The following is a 23,643-nucleotide window of genomic DNA, read 5'->3' on the forward strand; positions in this document are numbered from 1 at the left end:
TACCAAAATGATTTAGTGAATATGCAGCAATATAGCTATTAAATATTCTTTATAATTTTAACACATTCTCTGGAGGTTTCTTTCAATCAAGTAAGAGGCCACCCTCATTAAAATGCTTTTAGTTTTGGACTCAAAATACATTTCAGCTGTGTTAAAACCACACTAAATTATCTCAGTTAAATCAAAAAGTATGTCTAAACTGGAGGGAAGAGAGAAAATTATTTTTTAATAGTGTCAGTGTTTGTTCATTCAGATTAAATTTATGATTATGCTTATGCAAATTAATTTTAACCGACATTTAGAGCTTAATGTATTTCTGTTATTTTTTTTCTGTCATGCTGAAAGCAAAACCTCTGGGCCCTGTTTAGGGAAAAAAAAATTACCAAGTAGAAGGTTACAGGTAAATTGGTGGAGGGGTTTGAGTTATAGAGTCAGCATTTAAAAAAAACATTTGGAAGTGGAATTGTGAATTGCACTAATAAGTTTAATGTTGAATGTTCCCTTAAATGCCTTAATAACAAAAGCTGTATTTCTTGTCTCTGGTGATGGTTAGTAAACTGCAAGTGGTTGGTGCAAATGCTAAAGGCAAGGTAAAAATATTTACTCTGAATGAAACATAGTGGTTGGGTGCAGCTTTAAATAGCACTCCCATGTGAGTGGTGCTCAGAAAGCATTATTGAAAACGATCCATTACAAATATTTTGTCACCTGACATTGGCCATTTTCCACAATTGAACATCCTTCACTATCTTAATATGTGTACATAGTTTAAAAAAAATTATTTCCAAAATTGTCCATTCTGAACTTGTATATGAATGTAAGTTTAAAGGTTTGAAGTTGAAATTTTATCATTTAAAAAGAAAAGCAGTTGACACTAGCAAATGTTTAGAGAGAAAAGAAAAGCATTGTGTGAAAAATGATGTGTCTCCTGTTTTGAGAACACTGTTCTAAGTTGGAAGCAAAATACCTTGCATTAAAATATGGATCTGGATTACTTCAAGGCCTCACATCTGTATAATAGGAAAATGCATCTGTTAGACAAAGTCTTGTGGGTGTAGAAACGAGAGGCCTGCAGTCTATCTGTACAAGTGGGTGCTAATAATTATTTAAAATTTAATAAATCAGTTTCTCCTTGCCACCACCAATGCAAGCTACATCATTTATTCTGTCATAACTTTGCATTTTCAATCCTGCTTGCATTTATTTGCTGGCAAGACAATATATATTGTTTAATTCCTGGAGATATGATGTATACTTCTGTCACTGCTTTGACAGAGTATAAGATAGTTTTAATGTATCCTCTCATAAAAAGAGGTTTAGCTTTTGTCTGTAAATATATTGCTTCTCTGAAAACAGTGTGCAGGCTGTGCCCTTAATAACATAAACATGTCTGTATATCATATCCTTAAGTTGAATATTATTGTTGTGAGTCTATCATTTTTTGGATCTCTAAAGCTATTTTAATATTGAGGGAGGCTATTTTGCCCATCTAAAACCATGCCAACCCTCTGTAGAACAATCCAGCCCCATACCTCTGCACTCCCCTGCATAAGTTTCATTCCCTTAAGTGGCTTTCCAGTTTCTTTTTGAAATCATTGATCATCTCCATTTCACCATTCACTTTGGAAGTAAGTTCCAAGTTCCTTCCATACAATCCATAAAAATGAAAAGTTCTCACTCGCCTTCCATATAACTTCAAGCTTTGTATATTTCCTTACAAATAATTTGCAGTCAGCCTCTAGCCACTTTGGAGTATCTGCTTTGGAAGGAAGAATGAGAAAGCAAGTTACTTAAATAGAGGAAGACTTACACAATGTTATGGCACAAAAGGATTGGTGGCCTGGTGCATGAAACTATTGGTGTGGAGATACAATTGTTATTTAGGAAGGCTGGTGGAATATTGGTTTTTATCATAAGGAATATAGAGAATTAAAAAATAGAGATATTTTGATGCAACTTTACTGGGCACTAGTGAGACTCACACCTGGAATATTGCTTACTTTGTGCTTTCCATATTTAAAGAAGGATATACTTGCATTGGTGGCAGTCTAGCAAATGTTCACTCAGTTGATTCCTGGAATGAAAGGGTTGATGTGGGAAGCAAGGTTGAAGGACTATTCTCATTGGAGTATAGAAGGATGAGAAGGGATATTATTGTAACATAAGACTTTGAAGGTTAATGAGTCACTTTGGCTCACCTTGGGGGAAGGGTAGTGGGTTCATAGCTTGAGGAGTTTAGCAATTTATTCTGTGTGTATTTGACCCTTGGGAAATCTCTACTCCAGAGAATTGTGGAGAAGGAGCTATAGAACATATTAGAGTTAGGGATTGATCGATATTTCAAGTACAAGGGAATTGAAGGGTGTGGGTATGAGCTGGTGAAGTTTCAGTCAATATTAATTATCCATGATCTTATTGATAATTGATTTATTATTGTCGCATATGCTAAAATACAGTGGAAAGCTAGTTTGCATGCCATATACAAGTACATTGAGGTAGTGAAGAATTAAAACAAAAAAAAACAAAACAGAATGAAGATATAGTTAAGCAATTACAGAGAAAGTGCAATGCAGGTGGGCTGATAAAGTGCAAGCACCATGAAGAGGTATGCTGTGAGATTTGAGAGCTCATCTTTAGCATCTAAGACATCCATTCATAAGTCTTATAATGTCAGATAGAGTTCTCCTTGTGCCTGGTGGTGCATGGTCTCAATCTTTTGTATATTCTGCCTGAAGGGAGGAAGAAGAATGGAGAATGACTAACTGGGATGAGAGCCCTCCTTGATTATGTTGGCTGCTTTCCTGAGGCAGTGGGAAGTGTAGATTGAGTCATTGGAGAGGAGGTGGGTTTGCTTGATGGACTGGGCTATATTCACAGCTCTTTGTAATTTCTTAGTGTCGTGCCAAGATTTGATGCATCTCGATGGGAGTATCTGTAAAAATTGGTGGACATGCCAAACTTCCTGAGCCTTCAGGACAAGTTGTTAGTGATATTTTTACATTTAAGAACTTGAAGTTCTCAACCACCCCTGAGCACTATTTTTTATAGATGGGTGTGTGCTCCACCTTGACCATCTATTTAGTTTTACAGACACTAGGGTAAAACTTGTCTTAACTCCATGCCACTCTGCTCTCCTTCCTGTACTCTGTCTCATCATTTTCTTTAAAAATCCAATCTACTATAATGGTGTCAAACTCTATGGGTTGCTCCTAATCCTATTTTATTTTCATGTTGCCTCTTAATTTTTCCCTGACCTTGTTTCTACCCACTACTGGTTAGACTAGCAGGCTATAATCCCTGAAAATCCTAAAACTGCCAATGTTGAATACGTGAAATAAAAAAGGAAACTGTTGGGAACACTCAGCTGGTCATGCAGGTACTGCCCGGCTGTTTCCAGCATTTTCTGCTTTTACTTTAGGCTGAGAAACTTTCTTCTTTGGCCCCATTTTTGTAAATCTCAAGAATATTTACGTAATCAGTATGACAACCAGAAGTAGATTGAGTCTTCGTATTGTAGTATAGCCAGTGGTTTATTAAAATTAAGTATTACTTCTTACCTTTTGTATTCACTGTCTCAATTTTTGAAGCCCAGAATCACATATGCTTTGTTGTTTGCTCTGTCAATATGTTTGTGTCGGTTTCAAAGATCTTTGTACAAGAACCCTCTTGCTTTGTAACTGTCTCTCCCATCCCCTTCGGCTAATCAAATAAAAAAAATCAAATCTAGTTAAATTGTCCTTCAGTCCATACATAGGTACAGCCAAATGGGACACCGTTACTCTGGAGCCAACGTGCAAAATAGCAAGCAAACTTTAAAAAATAGCAAGTAACATAAGTCAAAAGCATATTCACTCAATATATATATAAATAGTCAAGACCCTGTGCGACACTGCCCTGCAATCAGTGGCACAGTTTCCAGGCAATGTGCGGACACACACAATCCAGCTTGTCATTCCTCCGCTTGAACATGGGAGGATAGCACCTACAGGAGAGCCCAGACCCCAAGCGAGCTCAGACATCCTGCTGTATATGCTTCTGTGTCTCTCACCTGGCCTGCAGTAGCAGGCAAGCACGAGGTTTAAGGCCTAGTTCTTGCTACAGTTGAAGCTATACAGCTCCCATGTCACCTATCTCACCACTAGACAAGGGTAACAGGCTGGCGGCAACTTACATTATCACAGGGTATTGTGATCGCAGGTGAAGTGTCCTGAGACAATCTCCTATGGTTATAACACCCCCGTCGGCTCCTCCAAAATCCTGACGGACTTCTTCTCCATCTCCTTGGCCTCGGCCAGCTCCTTTGACACCTTGGCCATCTCTGATGCTGACACCGGTCCAGCTACTCCGATCACTGAGCAGCTCACTGATGGAGTAGCCCTGCGGTACCTGATGTTCTTGGAGTTGAATTATCTTTGGGATTGTCAAAAAAAAACAAACTTTACGAAGAAAATAAACAGCTCTGGTTGGCCCTCAAGAGGCCACTGTGTTTGTATGCTCTGCCATCTTACTGGAAGAGTGAACGTGATACACCATCTCACACTTCTGTTGAATTCCATTGTTACTTGTTTTTCAATCTTTCATTACCCATGTCCTTTTCACTTGTTGTTTTACTTGCTGTTTAACACACCTCCAAGTTTGGGATCATTGGCAAATTTTGAAATTTTATTCTGTTCCACTTCAGAGAGAAACAGTGGGATTAGTGTTAAGGAACAGCGTCACTGCTCATCCTTAAATGTGACAACTACTTTCCTTTTAGAAGTGTCAACATTATCAAAGTTGACATTAACCTTCATATTGAAAGGCCTAGATGTAGTGGATGTTTGTTATAGTGGGGATCAGAGGGCACAGACTCAGAATACAAGGATGTCCCTTAACAGAGATGAGAAATTTTCTTCAGACTCAGCCAGCGGAGTCTGAGAGGGCTGTGAGAGGGATTAGTAACGGCATCAAAGATCATGGGGAGAAAGCAGGAGAATAGGGTTGAGAGGGATAATAAATCAGCCATGATGGAAAGACAGAGCAGACTTGATGGGCTGAATGGCTGAATTGTGCTCCTTTTGTCTTGTAGTCTAATATTCAGAGAGCTTCAATCCAAGCATCGTGTGGAACTTTGTCAAATGCTTTCTTAAAATTATTTGAGGCAATAGTGCCTCATTTCCAGATTAGGTGAGATTCTTTCCAAATATTCAAGTATATCCTGCTTATAATTTACCCATCCTTTATTATCTCAATTTGTTCTGCTCCTTTCAGTACATCAGGCTGTACCTGAAACATTTTCCTTCTTAAAGATAACAAGCTCTTTTGTTACAGTTTTTCTTGCCAACATTTGGTTCCATTTTTACCTCTTGCATTGTATTGAAGTTAACCTTCTTGCAATTCATAAGTTCCATTTCAGACTCTCTTTTGCCAATATCTGCTCTCAGTCTAAACTTCATGATGCATATCACTTCAGCTGACAAATCCACAGTCCTTCTGAATCTGGAGTTCTATTATGTAAACCTAGTCAAGGGGAAGGACTGGCAATAAACCTCCAAATCAGAATCATGTGTTACTTAGAGGGGAAGCTGTAGAATTCCCATGTGTCATCTGCTGTTGTTGTCTTACTGATTGTGGCTGGAGGTTGGTACAACCATAGTTGCTGAGGTGAATAATTACAGTGTATTGTGTAGATAGTACACACTGTAGTCAATGTGCACTGATGATGTATGGGGTTCCAATCAAACAGGTTGCCCTTTCCGGGGTGATGTCAAGCCTTCTGAGAATTGTCAGAAATGCACTTATTCAGGCAATCTGTTACATTCCTGACTGTGCTTTAAGGATGATGGAAAAGCAGTTGATACTGGATACTGACTTCTTGGTATGCTCTTGTAGCCGTGCAATGTACCTGCTGGTCCAGTCAAGGTTGTGATCAGTGATGACCTTCAGAATATTGCCGGGTGTAAATGCTAAATGTCAGCACTTGCTGGAGATGGTCTTTGCTGGCATTATTAATGTTGCTTATTACTTACCAGCCCATACTTTACATTTGGCTTGGTCAAGTATAGGCTCAAAGTTCAAAGTAACTTTTATTATTAGGGTACATATATGTCACCATGTACAACCCAGAGATTCATTTTCCTGCAGGCATATTCAATAAATCCAATGACTGTAATAGAATTAATGAACCAAAAGGGTGAACAGTGTATAAAAGACAACAAACTGTGCAAATACAAAAAGAAAAAAAAACAATTATAATAGCTACATAAATAAGCAATAAATATCAAGAACATGAGATGAAGCGAGTCCATAGGTTGTGGGAACAGTTCACTGATGGGGTAGGTGAAGTTGAGTGAAATTATCTCCTCTGGTTCAAGAGCCTGATGGTTGATGGATAATAACTGTTCCTGCACCTGGTGGTGTGAGTCCTGAGGCTCCTGTAGCATCTTCCGTTGGCAGCAGTGAGAAGAGACTATGACCTGTGTGGTGGGGGTTCCTGATAATGAATGCTACTTTCCTGCAACAACATTCCATGTAGATATGCACAGTAGAGGGGTGGGCTTTACCTGTGACGGACTAGACCATATCCACTACTTTTTGCAGGAGTTTCTGTTCAAGAACATTAGTGCTTCCATACCAGGCAGTGATGCAGCCAATCAATAAATATACTGCCCACTGCACATGAATAGAAATTTGTCAGAGTTTTAGATGTCATGTTGAATCTTTACAAACTGCTAAGGAAGCAGAAGCACTACTATGCTTTCTTCATAATTGCACTTGTGTGCTGGGCCCTGAAGAGGTCCTCTGAAATGATAACACCAAGGAATTTAAAGTTGCTAACCATCTCCGTCACTGAACCCCCTACCCACACAACCCCCCCAACTCCCGGCTCATAGACTTCCAGTTTCCTCCTCCTGAAGTCCTTGGTCTTGCTGATGTTGAATATCAGGTGGTTGTTGTGGCCCCACTCAGCCAGATATTCAATCTCCTTCCTCTCTGCTGATTTGTCACCACCTTTGATTTGGCCCTATGATAGTAATGTCATCAGCAAATGAAAATATGGCATTGGAGCTTGCTTAGCCACACAGACATAACTGTGAAGCAAGTCGAGCAAGGGGCTAAGCACACAGCCTTGTGATGCACCTGTGCTGATGGTGATTGAGAAGGATCCAAACTGACTGGAGTCTGCAAGTGAGGAAATCAAGGATCCAGTTGCATGAGGAGGCCAAGGTCTTGAAGTTTATTTATTAATTTTGAGGAGATGTTAGAATAATTGAAGCCTGATTGAATCAGGTGGATACCTCACTGCCAAAGCAAGAGGTTTAAGATCTCGTTGAATACTCCAGTCAGTTGACCAGCAAAAGTCTGTAGTTCTTGGCCAAGTACCCCATCTAGGTCGGATGCTTTTCATGTGTTCACCCTTCTGAAGGATGCTCTCATAGACTGAAATCACAGGGTCATAAGGGTTTATGGGAGTTAGTAATGGTTTCTTCATGTTTTGATGGTTAAGGTGAGCATAGAAGGCATTGAGCTTATCTGGAAGCGAAGCCCCGTTTTCATTCATTCATGTATTGAGCGGTTGTGAATGAAATTAATATGGTGCAAGCATCTCTCCTCCTGACTTCATGAGGCGAGGAAGGGTATTGATGAAGAGGCTGAAGGTGGCTAGATCTAGAAAACTGTCCTATCTTTATCTACTTTACTTCACTATTCTGTCAGTTTTATTACAGGCCTTTATTTTAACCTGGTACGTTTGGTCAATTGTATTTGTAATCTGACTGCCAAGAAAACAGAATGAAGCATCTAGTAGCTCCAGAAATTCTGGTTTAATCCTTACCATAGCACCATAAGACCATTAGGCCATTCAGCCCATTGAGTCTCCTCCACCATCCCGTCATATTTATTATCCCTCTCAAATCCATTATGAAAACAGTCATGGATGAGTCTGTCCCCACAAAATCATTCAGTCTTCCCCAACCAGAAGCCTTGGATAAACTAAGATCTGCAGTTGGCTGAGGGCCGGATCAATGGTGTTGAAGTTTTGCGACCAAGTAAAATACAACCGCAGGAAAGCCATCTCACATGTGCAGTAGAGGCTGGAGATGAAACATACCTACTCCTGCCTCAGGAATGACTTGGATCTGCTCCAATTTGCGTACCGTTACAACAGGTCAGCAGCAGATGCCATTTCATTGGCTCTTCACTCAACCTTCGATTGTCTGGGCAGTGAAGATCTACATATCAGGATTCTCTTCAAAGACTACAGTTCTACACTTAACACTATCTATTCCCAATGCCTTGGACTCAATACCTCCTTGTACAACTGGATCCTTGATTTCCTCACTTATAGACCCTGGTCAGTTTGGATTGGCAGCTACAATCTCTATTAGCACAGGAGCACCACAGGATTGTGTGCTTAGCCCTCTGCTCTCCTCGCTTTTTACTTCTGACTGTGAGGCTAAGTACAGATCCAATACCATATGCTGATGAATCAGCATAGAGGAGGGTTATTGAAAATCTGGCTGAATGGGACCACTCAATGAATCTCAGCAAAACCAAGTAGCTAATTACTGACTACTAGGGGAGAAAACCAGAGGTCATGAGCCAGTCATCATCTGAGGATCAGATGTGGAGAGAGACAGCCACTTTAAATTCCTCAGCGTTTTCATTTCAGAGGATCTCTCTTGGGCCCAGTACATAAGTGTCATTGTGAAGCTGGCACAGCAGCACCTCTACTTAGAAGTTTGCCCAGATTTGGCACGTCATCTAATGCTTTGACAAGCTTCTATAGGTGCATGGTGGAGAATATACTGACCATTGCATCATGCTCTGGTATAGGAATACCAATGCCCTTGAATGGAAAAATCTACTAGAAGTTTTGGATGCAGCCTAGTCTATCGCAGGTAAAGCCCTACCCACTATTGAGCACAGTTACAAGAAGAACTGTCGCAGGAAAACAGTGTCCATCATTAAGGACCCCTCCATCCAGGCCATGCTCTCTTCTTGCTGCTGCCACCAGGAGCAACAGGTACAGGAGCTTCAAGTCCCACACTACTATGTTCAGGAACAGTTATTGCCCCTCAACCCAGAGAAGTTAACTTTAGTGACCCTCATACTGAACATTTCACAACTTATGGAATTAAGTTTTAAGGACTCTACAAATTGTGTTTTTGATATTTATTGCTTTTTTTGTACTTGTATTTTATTGTCTTTTGCACATTGTTATAATTTTTGCCCATTTTTCATTGACTCTATAGTGTTTATTTGTATTTACTATGAATACCTGCAAGAAAATGGATCTCAGGGTAGTATACATGTCACAGAGTCATAGAGCTATACAGGATGGAAACAGGCCCTTCCACCCAACCTCCCTGCTAGTCCCTGTTGCCTGACCTCAGCCTCTTTCCTCCACATATGCTTCCAAATACCTCTTAAGTTGTACTTATCTTGACCACCATCTTACAGCTCATTCCAAGTACTCTGTGTAAATTCATTACCTCTTGACTGTCTTTTTAAATCTCTCCACTCTTACTTTGTATCTGTGTTCTCTAGTTTTGGACTCCCCAACCCTAGGGAAAAGACTATGACTTCCCACCTTCTCCATACCTCTCATGATTGTATAAACTTCGATGAGGCTGCCCCTCATTTTCTTGCATTCCAGGGAATAAAGATCCAACCTGGTCAATCTCTCCCTATATCTCAGGCCCTCTAGTCCAGGTAGCACCTTGGAAAATCTCTACTGTACCCTCTCCAGCTTGACAACGTCTTTCCTATAACAGGGAGACCAAAACTGTACACAGTTATCCAAGTGCAGGCTCACCAATGACTAATATAACTGCAGTATAATGTCCCAACTTGTAAACAGATGTCCTGCCTGATGTAGTCCAGTATGCTAAATGCCCTCTTCAACATCCTGTCAACTTGCACTGCTGCTTTCGGGGAACTGCACACTTGTACTCCCAGGCCCCGCAGTTCCACACCACTTGGCAGCGCCCTTCCATTCACTGTATAGGTACTGCCCTGGTGTGAATGTCCAAAATGCACCACCTCACAGTATATGGTGACATATTTGTATTTTGATACTAAATTTACTTTGAACTTTGGTTTTCCTGCCTTCTCTTTAACACCCTTATTAATCAAGAACCTATCAACGTCCATTTTAAATATATTCAATGACATAACTTGCACAGCTGTCTGTGCCAATGAATTCCACAGATTCATCAACCTCTAGCAAAAGAACTTTCATCCTTATCTCTATTCTAATGAATGTCCTTGTATTTTGAGTCTGTGCTTTCTGGTCCTAAACTCCCTCACTATAGTAAACATTCCCTCCATGTACACTCTCTCTAAGCCTTTCAATATTCAATAGGTTTCAATGAGATCCTTCTTCATTCTTCTAAACTCTAGTGAGTCTAGGCCTAGAGCCATTAAGTACTTTTATATGTTGCCCTTTCATTCCTGGGATCATTCTCATGAACCTTCTCTAGACCCAATCCAATGCCTGCACATCTTTTCTTAGATAAGAGGCACAAAACTGCTCACAGTTCTCTATGGTCTGACCAATGACTTATAAAGCTTTAGCATTACATCCTTGTTTTTATATTCTAGTCCTCTTGAAATAAAAGCTGACCGTGGGTGCACTTCTCTCATAACCCCAAAACCTGTAAATTGGCTCTCTGGTTGTAGTTGAGTGGTAGAATTGCAGATGCGGGGGGTTGGAGGAGTTGGTGGGGGAATAAAAGTGAAATTAGTGTAAATGGCTCTTTGATGTTAGGTGTGCTCTAAGTGTTTTTCTGTTACTGTATAAGAAATTATTCTAACATACGTTTTGTTAATGGATATATTTTCTGTCACTTGTGGTTGTCAAATGGTCTTTTCAAAAATAATCTTGAAATATAGGATGCTTTTATTTACAATTAACATATACATAATCTTTTTCTTGCAAATGATTGGAATGTAGAAGTCTGTGTGACGACTTTGTCATGGGGTTTGAGTGATGTATTCTTTTTATTCTGCCAGAGCTGACATCACAGACATCAGTACCAAAATAAGTTGGTTCCTGTGTGACTTGTTGCATAGAAGGTGCCAAAATACTGATTCCTGTGATAGCTGCTGGAAATCTAATTTAACAGCAAAACTGACATGCCGGGATTGATTGATATGAAGCAAGCTACATAACATTGTGCACAGGCTTCAGTCTAACCTTCAGAATACTGATTACCTGGAAGCATTTTGCTATTCCTGGTCTACCCTGAACACATTTTTGTAGTGCTTCTGCATTATCATAAATATAAGCAAAAGAAAGGAATCAGAGGTGCAAGAAGGACAACAGATGGCCATTTATAGTTGGTATGCAGATTAGACAGATATCTATGAAAGTATACAGTATTGTTCCTTGCGTTTATGTGGATCAAACACCCTTTACGGATGCACAGGTTTGACCTGGATTTGAATATACTAGGCATAATTTCAAATGACATTTGCAAATGATAAAACTTGGAAATCTTACAAATGATGCAATAGACAGTAACAGCTTAAGCTGATTTATAGATGTTAAGTGGGTCAAAACATGCCATATTGAATATGGAATTACAAATGATTCAATGGAAAATAATGAAGACAGTCAATCTATCTAAAGCTTTAATTGGGTACGAATTGGTATTTAAAGGGTTGTAATATATTGTAATCACATTATGTAACAATTTTTGAATCTATGTGATTGCAGAATCATGCCAGTATAAAGCAAAATAAGTGTTATCTCCCACTGTAACTTGTTACCATCTTCTGTTTTTTTAGACTTTTCTGCATGAAGTTTTCGAGACAAAATGTTATAGAATGGACATCAATTCTGCCAGCTTCTGATCTCAGTACATAAAATAGATCCATTACTCATGTTCCTCATATTAATTGTAGATTTTGTAAATGTGGACCAGTCACAAATAAGCAGTTCGGATAAATGCTGGTAAATTTAGAAAAAAAAGGAAAATATATTTATCATTGTCACATGTACAGTGAAAAGCTTTGTTTTGCATGCCACCCATACAATTAATCACATCAGTACATTGAGGTAGTACAACGCAAAAAAAAATACAGAAAGTGCAGTGCAGTCAGACAATAAGGTGTGAGGCGATAATGAGATAGATTGTGAGATCAACGGTCCCTTTTATCATACTAAGACCATTCATTAGTCTTATAACAGCAAGATAGAAGCTGTCCTTGAGTCTACTGGTACATACTTTCAGGCTTTAAGTAACGTGCATTCAACCTGAATCATAATGTGGTCATTTACTGAATAACTCTTGAGATGTTTCTTCCTTGTTATCTCCTTCACATACATCCTTAGCTTCAAGCTAAATGTGTTGATGTAACAGTGCCTATAAAAAAATACTCACCCCTCTTGGAAGTTTACATGTTTCTTGTTTTACAACATTGAATCACAGTGGATTTAATTTGGCTTTTTTGACCCTGGTCAACAGAAAAGACTCTTCCGTGTCAAATTGAGAACAAATTTCTACGATTTGGTCTAAATTTTTAAAAATTATAAACATAAAATAATTGATTGCATAATTACTCACCTCCTTCAAGTCAATATTTAGTAGATGCACTTTTGGCAACAGTTACAGCCTTGACTCTATGTAGGTAGGTTTCTATCAGCATATCTGCAATTTTTCCCATTTTTCTTTACAAAACTGCTCAAGCTCTGTCAGATTGCATGGGGATCGTGAGTGAACAGCCCTTTTCAAGTCCAGTCAGATATTCTCAATTGGATGGAGGTCAGGACTCTGACTTGGCCACTCCAGGACATTAACTTTGTTGTTTTTAAGCCATTCCTGTATAGCTTTGGCTTTATACTTGGAATCATTGTCTTGCTGGAAAAACCTTCTCCCAAGTTGCAGTTCTTTTGCAGACTACATTAGGTTTTCCTCCAGGATTTCTCTGTATTTTGCTGCATTCATTTTACTCTCCACCTTCACAAGCCTTCCAGAGCCTGTTGCAGTGAAGCAACCCCACAGTATGATGTGGCCATACTTCTCGGTAGAAATGGTGTGTTTTTGATAATGTGTGGTATTTGGCCTGCACCAAAAATACCATTTAGTCTGATGGCCAAAAAGCTCAATTTTGGTTTCATCAGACCATAGAACCTTCTTCCAGCTGACTTCAGAGTCTCCCACATGCCTTCTGGCAAACTCTAGCTGAGATGTCGTGAGTTTTTTTCAACAGTGGCTTTCTCTTTGCCTCTCTTCAACCACTGAAATTTGTAACTTGTGCAGAGTTGTCATAGGTCTCTTGGTGGGCTTCCTCATTAGTACTCTTCTTGCATGGTCGCTCAGTTTTTGAGGGTGGCCTGCTCTAGGCAGATTTACAGCTGTGCTGTAAATCAACTGATCTCAGTCATAAAGTTGCAGGAATATAGTGTTTGATATCAGTTGGACTGGGGAAAATTAACAGGGCTACAATTTGTAATCACTTTGCGGACAGTACTGCTTGTTGTGTGAGCTTTTCCTGCCAGTTGTCATCAGTTCTATCATGGTATTGTGATAGTGATTTCAGCTATTTTTTGGAAAGCAAACAACTCTTAATTGAGGGGGTGAGAAGGGATGTTCAGGTGTAGAGGAAGGAAGTGAAGAGATAACCATTTGAAGAATAATTTTTCATTTAGTTTTTTGTTTTAAGTGCATTCTCGAATCTTTTTTCAGAAGGAGCTAATGGTTAATCCTTTTCCCTTTTGTCAGACAACCACTCAGCACCGCCAGATGTGACCACAGGTGCATCAGAGCGTGTTACCCACTTTGAGAGACCACAAGTGTCTTCAGTTCGTGGTGTACCTCGAGTTTTCAACAGTGGCTCAATGGAAACTGCTGATGGTGAGTTGGGGTGGAATGGAACTAGTTCAGCTTCTGGCACTGAAGAAATTCAATTTCAATGAAGCAAACATAAACAATGCCTACTCTTTTAGTTTTCTCTGACTCTCAAATTAAACACCTTACCATTTGGCTAAACACCAAACCTGCCAATGTTTAATGCATTGTGGGCCTGTCACCACCACATTCTGTATTGAATCCTTATATTTGTTTGACATTGAAAACTTACCATTATGAGGGAGTCATTCATCTTGGCAATTTGGGCATGATTTGGCCATATTATGTAATTTTAAAAATGTTGGAATGTCAAAAGTATTTGATATGTTAATAACCTAAGTATGTTAATAGTACAATCATAAATATGATACAGGAAATATGGCAACCTATTTTGACACAGTAGTGCCTCACAACAGCAAAGTAACAAACATCCACTTCTCCTTTGGTTCATCCATAAATATTGTCAGGATACTCTAGTGAAAAACTCACTTCAAGTTATCTGGTTTGCCTTGCTAGTAAATTTTAAATTCACCTGAGAGGGCAGATGGATCCTTGGTTAACATCTGATCAAAGGAAACTCATTTCAGAAATGTAGTGCTTCCTCACTACTGCTTTGCTTATCATTTTATGCTCAGAGTCTTTAAGGAGTTTCAAATTCCTGAGTGCAAATGATAGATGTTTTCTTAAATAATAGTTGTGCAACAAATCTGAAGTCTAATTACATTTCATATATTCAATTGAAAGTACTAGCACAGTGTTGAGACATTAATGATGCAAAATTCATTAAAAATAAATCTATTTCTCCTATTTTAAACACCTGATTTATCTCTTGAAGATGGCTTTACTTAAATACCTTTTCAGTCTGTAATATTTGAATTGTTTACAGTATTTTAAAATAAAATCCGTGGATGCCATATAGAGCAGAAAAATGTAGGGGAAAAATTAATGTGCTTATTTTGGCAGGAGTACCTGTGAATAGTAGAGTTTCATCAAAAATTCAGCAGCTTCTGAACACACTCAAGAGGCCCAAGCGACCACCTTTGAAGGAGTTCTTTGTGGACGACTTTGAAGAACAGCTGGAAGGTGCAAGTCCAAAATAAAGATAATGATTTTAAGATTAGTGAATATTGAATTAGCAGTGCTCTATTAGAGAAATTATATGAATTTAATTTTCAGATATCATTTAGCCAATCATGTTGGGAAAGCTTTTGTTTTTCTCTGAGATTCTCTATTATAGTTTTGTGGTTTAGGGCACAGCAGCTGATTGTTTTCTTTACAACCCTTGCATGTGATTTTTTTTATCCTTGTCATTTTCAGCAGCTTACATTTTGGTACATTGGAGAAGTTGGAAATCAGTATTGTAGTTTCATGATTTAGTTGTTTAAGCTAGATTCTTTATTGATCCCAAAAGAAATTACAGTGTCACAGTAGCATTACAAGTGCACAGGTATAAAAATAAACAAATATTAGAAGGGAAGTAAGAAAGAATTTTTTTAAAAGTTACTTCAAATATTCTGACATGAGGGTGTCATCTCTTCACTGGCTATAGGTTGACTTATTATGGAGCATAATGACCAAGGTTAAGAATGACCTCATAAAGCACTCTTTGGAGCATCACAGTTGTCTTAATCTATATGGAGGGTGAAAGTCATTGTCCAGAATTGCCAGGATTTTCCGTAGGATCCTTTGTTCTACCACAGCCTCCAGTGTGTCCAGTTTGATCCCTATAGCAGAGCCAGCCTTTCCAATCAGTTTATTGAGCCTGTTGGCATCACCCATGTTGATGCTATTGCCCCAGCACACACCATGTAGAAGATTCTACTGGCAACAACAGACTGGTAGAACATGTGAAGGAGAGGTTGGCATACTCTAAAGGATCTCAGTCTCCTTAGGAAGTAGAGGTGACTTTGGCCCTTCTTGTACACAGCCTCTGTGTTGGTGCGCCACTCAAGTTTGTCATCCAGGTGCACCCCTAGGTACTTGTAGTTCCTCACCATCAATAGTAACGGAGCATTGTAGGCTGTCTTCTTGAAGTCCATCACCATCTGTCTTACTGTTGAGATGCAGATGATTCAGCTTGCACCATTTGAAGATTGAAGTTTTAGCATTTAATTTATTTTGAGGGACGTTGTGGTTAAGAACGTTGCAGCTCTGCAAAGGCATGAGCAGAGTTCTGTGTCAGTTTTCTTGTTGATGTACCCTGAAAAGTTTGGGTAAGTTCTCAACCCTGCATTTTCTTGAGAGTCTACCAGGAAGCCATCACAGCCTCCTTTCCTCATGCTTAACTATGTACTGGTAATTTTGTGACAGTACATAAACACATGAGCTGCTTTTACTATTTTTTATAACTGTTCTGCTGCTTGTGAAGTGCTAAACTGATTGTTTGGGCCAAATGTAACTGAAAACACTAAAGCTTATTATCTTAAGCTGTTACACAAATTTCATGTGAATGCACCTTCCAATCATTAACACTTGAGATCAATGCGAGTCTGCAGTAAATGTCAGAGATGTAAGTTATTCAAAAATTTAATTCAAAACAATACCTTCAAATTGTAGTGCTAGTTGATATGACTTACCAACTTGCAATGATTGACTCAGGCAGGAATTACTAGTCCATTGATGTGATAAGAGTTTGCTAAGGGGAAAGGTTTCTGAACTTGAACTATTTGAAGAGTACGGAAAAATCCTTTCCTACTGTTTCCTTAGTGTTGTCAATTGTCATTTATAGATTACACATTTATATTGTCACTAATTTCTCTTAAGTATTGTGCCCTAAGCACAAAATCCTGGTTCATTATCCTCTTCTTTCCAACTCTGGTGACTATTACAAAGAGTCAGAGTTCATTCCCTTGACCACAGTGTAGCGGCAACTGAACAAACCAACGTTGCTGCTGGTGATCAGACAGACATACTTTATTGATCCTGAGGGAAATTGGGTTTTGTTACAGCTGCATCAACCAAGAATAATGAAGAAATATAGCAATATAAAACCACAAATAATTAAATAATAATAAGTTAATCATGCCAAGTGGAAATAAGTCCAGGACCAGCCTATTGGCTCAGGGTGTCTGACACTCCGAGGGAGGAGTTGTACATGGGTAGCTATCCATGTATGATGCACCCTCTGATGAATCCAATAATAATATTCAAAGAGTCAAAGAAATATATTCAATCCTTAACAACTAGCAAAACATAGTCTTGAAACGATAAAACTTATGAAATTTAAACTAGCGATAATAAATGTACTTAAGCGGACTTAAGTGAAATTCTACATAATTGAGTGAAATTAAGCGGTCAACAAACGATATGACATCTGGAGGTCCCCAGCTCTAAAACTGCCCAGAATAAAGCATGGATATGGAATTTATTCCCTTTGCTTTTACCACACCTCACCCACATGACCAACTGTTATAATAAACATAATAAATGTGCAACACAGAATACAATGCAGATGGAAAACAAATGCGTGGCTCCTAAACACAGTATGCTGAATCATGATCTCTGGCAGTAAAATGTGATAAGATCTTGGCCCAGAAGCTTTTTTTTACTGTACATTAAAGAATCAACAGAAACCTGTTGAAGTGCATTTTGAAGCCTCCCACAGGAGAATACTTACTTTTTGAGAAAGGCAACATTGGTCCATCCATAGACCATCCATGATTCTGTTGTAGGCCGAAATCTGTTTTGTATGGGGCTGTGAAAGAGTGATATTGTGTTCTAGTGTTCACGGCATGCCTGTAAATCTTGGTTCGTGTTCTTTTTGTGTAGTTATGCACAAAATTCACGTGATAGTTACATGCAAAACGTGAACTTTGCATTGCATTGCCGCATGGCTGGGTATCTTTCCACAACTGAAATTGGCACTGTCCTGTTTTGTTGCATATTTGTCCTTGAATTATTGATTGAATTCTCTGATCAGTGGCTCCTCATGTTGGACAAATGAGTCGGTGACTGTTCAGAATGATGTATATTTTTTGTGATGGATGATAGGCTACTCATGATTCAATAAAGATGAGTTGCAGATAACCTTAACGAAGTGCAGCAGCCCTCGCCTTTCATGTAGGCAAAGCATATTTTTGTGTATATACTTGCAGTGATGTCAGTCACACAGTTGTTCACCACTTTCTACAATCATTTTTCTGATATGACTGTTGTATATGAAAGCATTAGACTTTCAGGTGCTTCTGTTTTAAGAATGAGAACTATGAGATCAGCTAAGATTTTATTTTGTTTTTGATATTGTTTATTTTTACTACCTTGCTTCACTTTCAGCCCCTCAAGCTGACCCAAATCAGCCAAAACCAGAAGGTTTGCAGACCACACCTTTACAAGGAGAATCACTAGGAGTAGTGACAAATTGGCCTCCATCGCTGCTGGCAGCTCTACAAAGATGGGGCACCACCCAACCCAAAGCATCTTGTCTGACCTCACTGGATACAACAGGGAAGCCAGTTTATACACTCACATATGGTAAGGACCTGTTTACTAATTGTAATTATAGAATTTGTCATTGGTATTATCTTTTTGGTTGTATAGCTTTTTAACTCAAAGGCTGAATATATTTAGGGTATGCCTTGCAAAACTTAATGGTTGATTCCTTTTGTTTTATCTGTTTCAGGGAAGCTTTGGACTCGGAGCCTCAAACTGGCCTACACACTTCTCAACAAACTGAGCAGCAAAAATGATCCGCAGCTGAGACCTGGTGATAGAGTATGTTACTCAAGCCAAGGAATATTAGGGTTCCTTTTTCATAAAATTATGGAAATATTAACACAGCCAAAGCTCATATAATAGTGCTAGCTAGCCAACTGCAATAAAAGAACCCTTTCTCTCTGTGTTTTTGCATTGAAGATTGAGTGACACTTTTGTATCACTTCAATTTCTAAACCAGTGCAGAGGACATAGTTACAGATTGTGTTATCCTGATGGTCAGGTTTCATTTGGCAATCATTGAGCAACCTAACGTAATCAAACTGCAGTGCTTTCTGGTTAATTGAGCCTTTGAGCAGCTACTTATTTGGGACCACTCTTAAAGAGCAAAAACTAATTGAGAAATTTGTCAGGGTTCCCTTCATTTACTTGATACTATGCCACTTAATAGGGCCAGGAAAATGCAACAAACAGGTTCTAACTTGTGACAGTTGTGTGCACTTTTATGACAGTTATAGACACTATACCGTGCTGAGAGCAAGCAGTTTCAAATAGTGTCAGTTGCTTGTGTTTTTGTTCAAAAAGCAGTTATTTTTGTCACTGATAATTGCAAGGAAATGAGCAGTAAGATGGTCTGAACTATTTTGCAGTTTCAAGCATTTAGGCTTGGAGATGCCAGAAATGGTCAGGAAGAAAAAATAAAATGATTTCACTACATCAACAAGTTAGGAAATAAATGAAGAATTTGAAGGTATAGACAATCACCTTGTATATTACACTGAAAATGAGGATTCGGAGGATGCAATCGTAGATAGCATTGTATGAAGGCAGCCCATTATCTGCACTGTGTCTGCACTGATTTTGTTAATTTACAGTCAAACAAACACGTCAGCATGCACCGGATGAATTCCTCTGTTGATAATTATTAGGATCTAATATACAGTTTTATAATCCTGTAGTAGTATTAGTAGTTTCTCATTTGTTCTGTATTTCAATTAAACACATACTCAGTCTGTTTTTTTAAATACCTTTTTAACTATTTCCTTGAAGCTTTGGTTAATTGGTGCAGCCACTTAATTGGATCAAAATGTACTGGTCTCAATTAACTGGAATTCACTGTATAAAACATTTGCAACTAGCGTAATTCAAAGACAATGCCACAAACCCTGGTCATCCCCAATGCTTTCCAGTCATTTTAGGTGGGATATGTGAATAAAACCTTAGAATGATCACAACCTACTGTGTGTGTAAGAAATAGGAGCATCTTGCATGAATTTAAGGCTTTAAGTAATACAAGGTTCCTCTCTTACAGGTTGCTTTGGTGTATCCAAACAATGATCCTGTGGCGTTTATTGTGGCATTTTACAGTTGCCTTTTAGCAGAATTGGTTCCTGTGCCCATTGAAGTTCCACTGACAAGAAAGGTAATCCTGCATATCTAAATTTCTGATCCAAAATGGAACTTGGTTCTGTTGCATGTTATTGTGGGGCCGATGATTAATACATTCTGAAATGAACTTCTCAAATAATGTCTTCTTTGCTTTTGGTAGGATGCTGGCAGTCAACAAATTGGCTTTCTGCTTGGTAGCTGCGGTGTATCGGTAGCACTAACATGTGATGCCTGCCATAAAGGATTACCAAAGTCCCAAGCTGGGGATATTGTGCAATTTAAAGGTAATATCACATCACTAAGCACTGGATAACATGTATGATCATCATGACGTTTTTTATAAGAGATGTGTTGGCTGGCCATTGCTTCATACAAGAGGGTAGAAAATATTTTCATTGACGCTACTTGTTTGCAAACAGGTCTATGAATGGGGAGGATGGGTGTTGCTGAGGGTGGGGAATGATCAAAATAAAATGAACATGCTAGGAATTATCCATTAATTCATGTATTGTTTGCAGTTTTCTTTGTGATGTTTTCTTTCTTTGGGTACTCAGACATGTACTCCTGGTGTGTGGATGACATTGTCATTTGAGTTAAATAAGATAGAGAGCTGATGAGTTTTTTGCCTAATTTCCTTCCATGGAATTGGGCACAAACATTTTAAATTGTACAAATGATTTGCAAGTTTTTTTTAAGTTAGGAGAGGTCCATAAAATCTCTTCTGGGCCTACACCATTTAGCATCGTTGCAAATCTTGCCTCACAGCCCACATTCCTGTCTTATCCACACACTATTTAATTTTGAATTCCTTTTTGATTATTGTCAAGAATTCACTCAAGTACTATAATTTTTTAACTAATTGAATGAGAACTTCACACCTTTTTGGTTGCTTATCACCCTGCCTCAGATTAAACTGTCTATCATTGAACTGGAAAGTTAGCTCTGAGTTTGCACCTCACAAATGTTGCCTGACCTTCTGAGTTTGTTTTGATTTCAGAATTCCAGTATCCTCAGTTTTTTTTTAATTGAATTGTCTATTTTCTTTGTAGGTTGGCCTCGACTGGGTTGGTTTGTCACAGATGTTAAGAACTTATCTAAACCTCCTAAGGACTGGCACCCAGTGATCAGAGATGCCAGTAATAATATTGCTTACATTGAGGTATGTTCTAAGTTTATCTCATTGTATGATGGTGCTTTATACATGATTAACTTGGTAAGCATGATTTGTTTTTCAAAATGTTTAGATTTCAATAAACAATTTATCTTCTGATCAATTATGTCTGCTTGAGATTATTTAGTATTTATATAGCATCTGTAAGGTTGTTAACGGCAATAAGATTCTTCAAAAGGAATAACAAATAAAAAATCGACATGTATCCAGGGCAGAAAGCCAAAATATTGTTGAGAGGTACATTTTTCCTTTCAAGGAAAGAAAGGCAGATTTTGGAAGGGATTTGCAGATTTAACAGTTGCAAATGATAGAGCACTCAAGATGCTATATACATGGATTTCGGTTAATTGGGGCAACCACTTATTTGAGACGTCTCTTAAAGAACAAAAACTAATTGAGAAAATAGCCTAGACTCTTCATTTATTTGGGACACTGTGCCACTTAATTGGGGCAGGAGACTGTTGCTGAACAGTTTCTAACTTGTGTCTATGTGATCTTATGACACTATACTGTGCCTGGAGCAAACAGTTTTTAAATAGCATTAGTTTCATATGTTTGTGTTTGGAGAGCAGTGATTTTTCTCACTGGTAGTTGGTGACAAATAAGCTGTAAGACACTTAAAGACTGTTCTTGCTCACTGCAGTTTCAAGCATTCAGACTTGAAAATGCTAGAATCAGTGGGGAGTGAAAATAAAAGGGTTTCACTACTTCAACAAGTTAGGAACTACGAAGAATTTGAAGGTATCGATAGTCATCTTCAATATTACCCCACCGGACGCTTAACTGCAAATCTCTGGCTCCAGCAACTGTTTGCATGCTACAGCTACATGTTTGCATGGTACACCACTTCAACAGGGTGGCCGGTGGGTCTCATACACTGGCGAGTTTGGGACATGCTTGTCCTAGCATGCGAAGTCTGCTCCAGCGGTCTGGGCAAATGGGATCTACAGTGAGATTCAACAGCCAGGAAGGCAGTTCTGCAAAACTATATGGAGAGCAAAGGACATGACAAGGCACAAGAGAAGTCATGGTCATCCACTGCAAACATAGAAGACCCTAGATATAATGACTACTCATATCACTGGAACTGGACGTCCAAGGCCAAGAGAGTGGAAATGGCCCAGTGCAATGGATTTTCCACTTTGAAACCTCTCCTGCACAGGCTTCCTGTCATCATCAGAGACAATGGTCAACGGCCAGTGTTATTGATAGTATTCCAATTTGTTATGTATTTCATTTAAATACATAATTTGTTATTCAGTTAAGTGGTAGTTTGACTTTTTATACCTTTTTAAGTATTTCTGTGCAACTTCAGCAAAATGGAGCAGCGGCTTAATTGGGCCAAAATACACTGGGTCCCAATGTATCCCATTTAACCAGAATCCATTGTATTTTTGAAATTGGGAAGACTTGGGGAGACTGCAGAGATGAGGCACACAGAATAAGTCAATGGATTGACTTTAGAACAAAGAATTCTAGAAATGAAGCTTTGCTCACTTACTTGGAAATGAGGTATAATTTACACAAATGAAGAATTTATGATTTACAGTTTTGAGACAATAATGTGCAATTAATAACCAGGAAGGGGAACGGCTGGTCAGTAATTTAATGGAATTTGTCAAATATGCCATCATTTAAACTGGAAGCTGAAAAGTCCATGTCTCCAAGGTAACCTGGATGATGTATAGAACTAAATTCAAAATCTACTTCTGTGACAGCAAGTCAAAGGGCATGGATTTGAACTTTGATAGACAAGTTTGTTTGCCAAGTAATATTAATTTGCACAGAAGGCAGTTAATAGCTAAAAGAAATTTCCAGGAAAAGTGACAAAACATGTGAATTATAAAAAACTAAATGCTGCTATAGGAAGAATTTTTATAGGATAAAAATTATAAAGATCCTTCATTCAACCCTCTTTAATAATATACATGGAGAGATTAGTTAACACATAATCCATGCAATTTTTACTCAAAGCTTCTTTTCAGTTTTCCAGATTATATTGCTTAAAATTAGGGGTGCTAATTTTGGTCAGGGGATGTCTTTCCCATTGCTCACATGGCCAAGTAATCACTAAATATTGTTTTTAAATTATTTAATGCTGACCTGCTATAACGGTGAAGACAAAGTTATTACTAACAAGGGGAAATCTGCAGAAGCTGGAAATCCAAGCAACACACACAAAATGCTGGAGGAACTCAGCAGGCCAGGCAGCATCTATTGAAAAAAGTACAGTCGCATTTTGGGCTGAGATCCTTCAGCAGCACTGGAGGGAAAAAAAGATCAGTAGATTTGAAAGGTGGGGGAGAGGAGAGAGAAACGTAAGGTGATAGGTGAAACGGGTGGGGTGAAATGAAGAGCTGGGAAGTTGATTGGTGAAAGAGATACAGGACTGGAGAAGGGGGGGTTCTGATAGGAGAGGACAGAAGACCCAGGAAGAAAGAAAAGGGGGGAGTAGCACCAGAGAGAGGTGATGGGCATGCAAGGAAATGAGTGAGAAAGGGAAAAGGGAATGCTGAATAGTGAAGGGGAGATAGGGCATTACCAGAAGTTTGAGAAATCGATGTTCGTGCCATCAGGTTGGAAGCTACCCAGAAGGAA

General features: G+C 38.7%; 1 protein-coding gene across 2 annotated transcripts in view; it reads left to right on the forward strand.

Moving 5' to 3' along the window:
* Positions 1-23,643, forward strand: part of LOC132392808 (disco-interacting protein 2 homolog A-like) — a 264,557-nt gene that overhangs the window by 173,383 nt on the left and 67,531 nt on the right. For both annotated transcript variants that reach the window (XM_059967204.1, XM_059967205.1), the window contains exons 6-12: positions 13,710-13,841; positions 14,799-14,918; positions 18,108-18,305; positions 18,454-18,545; positions 19,798-19,908; positions 20,035-20,158; positions 20,924-21,033. In XM_059967204.1, the coding sequence (XP_059823187.1) occupies positions 13,710-13,841; positions 14,799-14,918; positions 18,108-18,305; positions 18,454-18,545; positions 19,798-19,908; positions 20,035-20,158; positions 20,924-21,033 (887 nt within the window). The remainder of the gene's footprint in view (positions 1-13,709; positions 13,842-14,798; positions 14,919-18,107; positions 18,306-18,453; positions 18,546-19,797; positions 19,909-20,034; positions 20,159-20,923; positions 21,034-23,643) is intronic.

The sequence above is a fragment of the Hypanus sabinus genome, chromosome 4 (assembly GCF_030144855.1).
Source record: "Hypanus sabinus isolate sHypSab1 chromosome 4, sHypSab1.hap1, whole genome shotgun sequence".
Taxonomy (NCBI): Eukaryota; Metazoa; Chordata; class Chondrichthyes; order Myliobatiformes; family Dasyatidae; genus Hypanus; species Hypanus sabinus.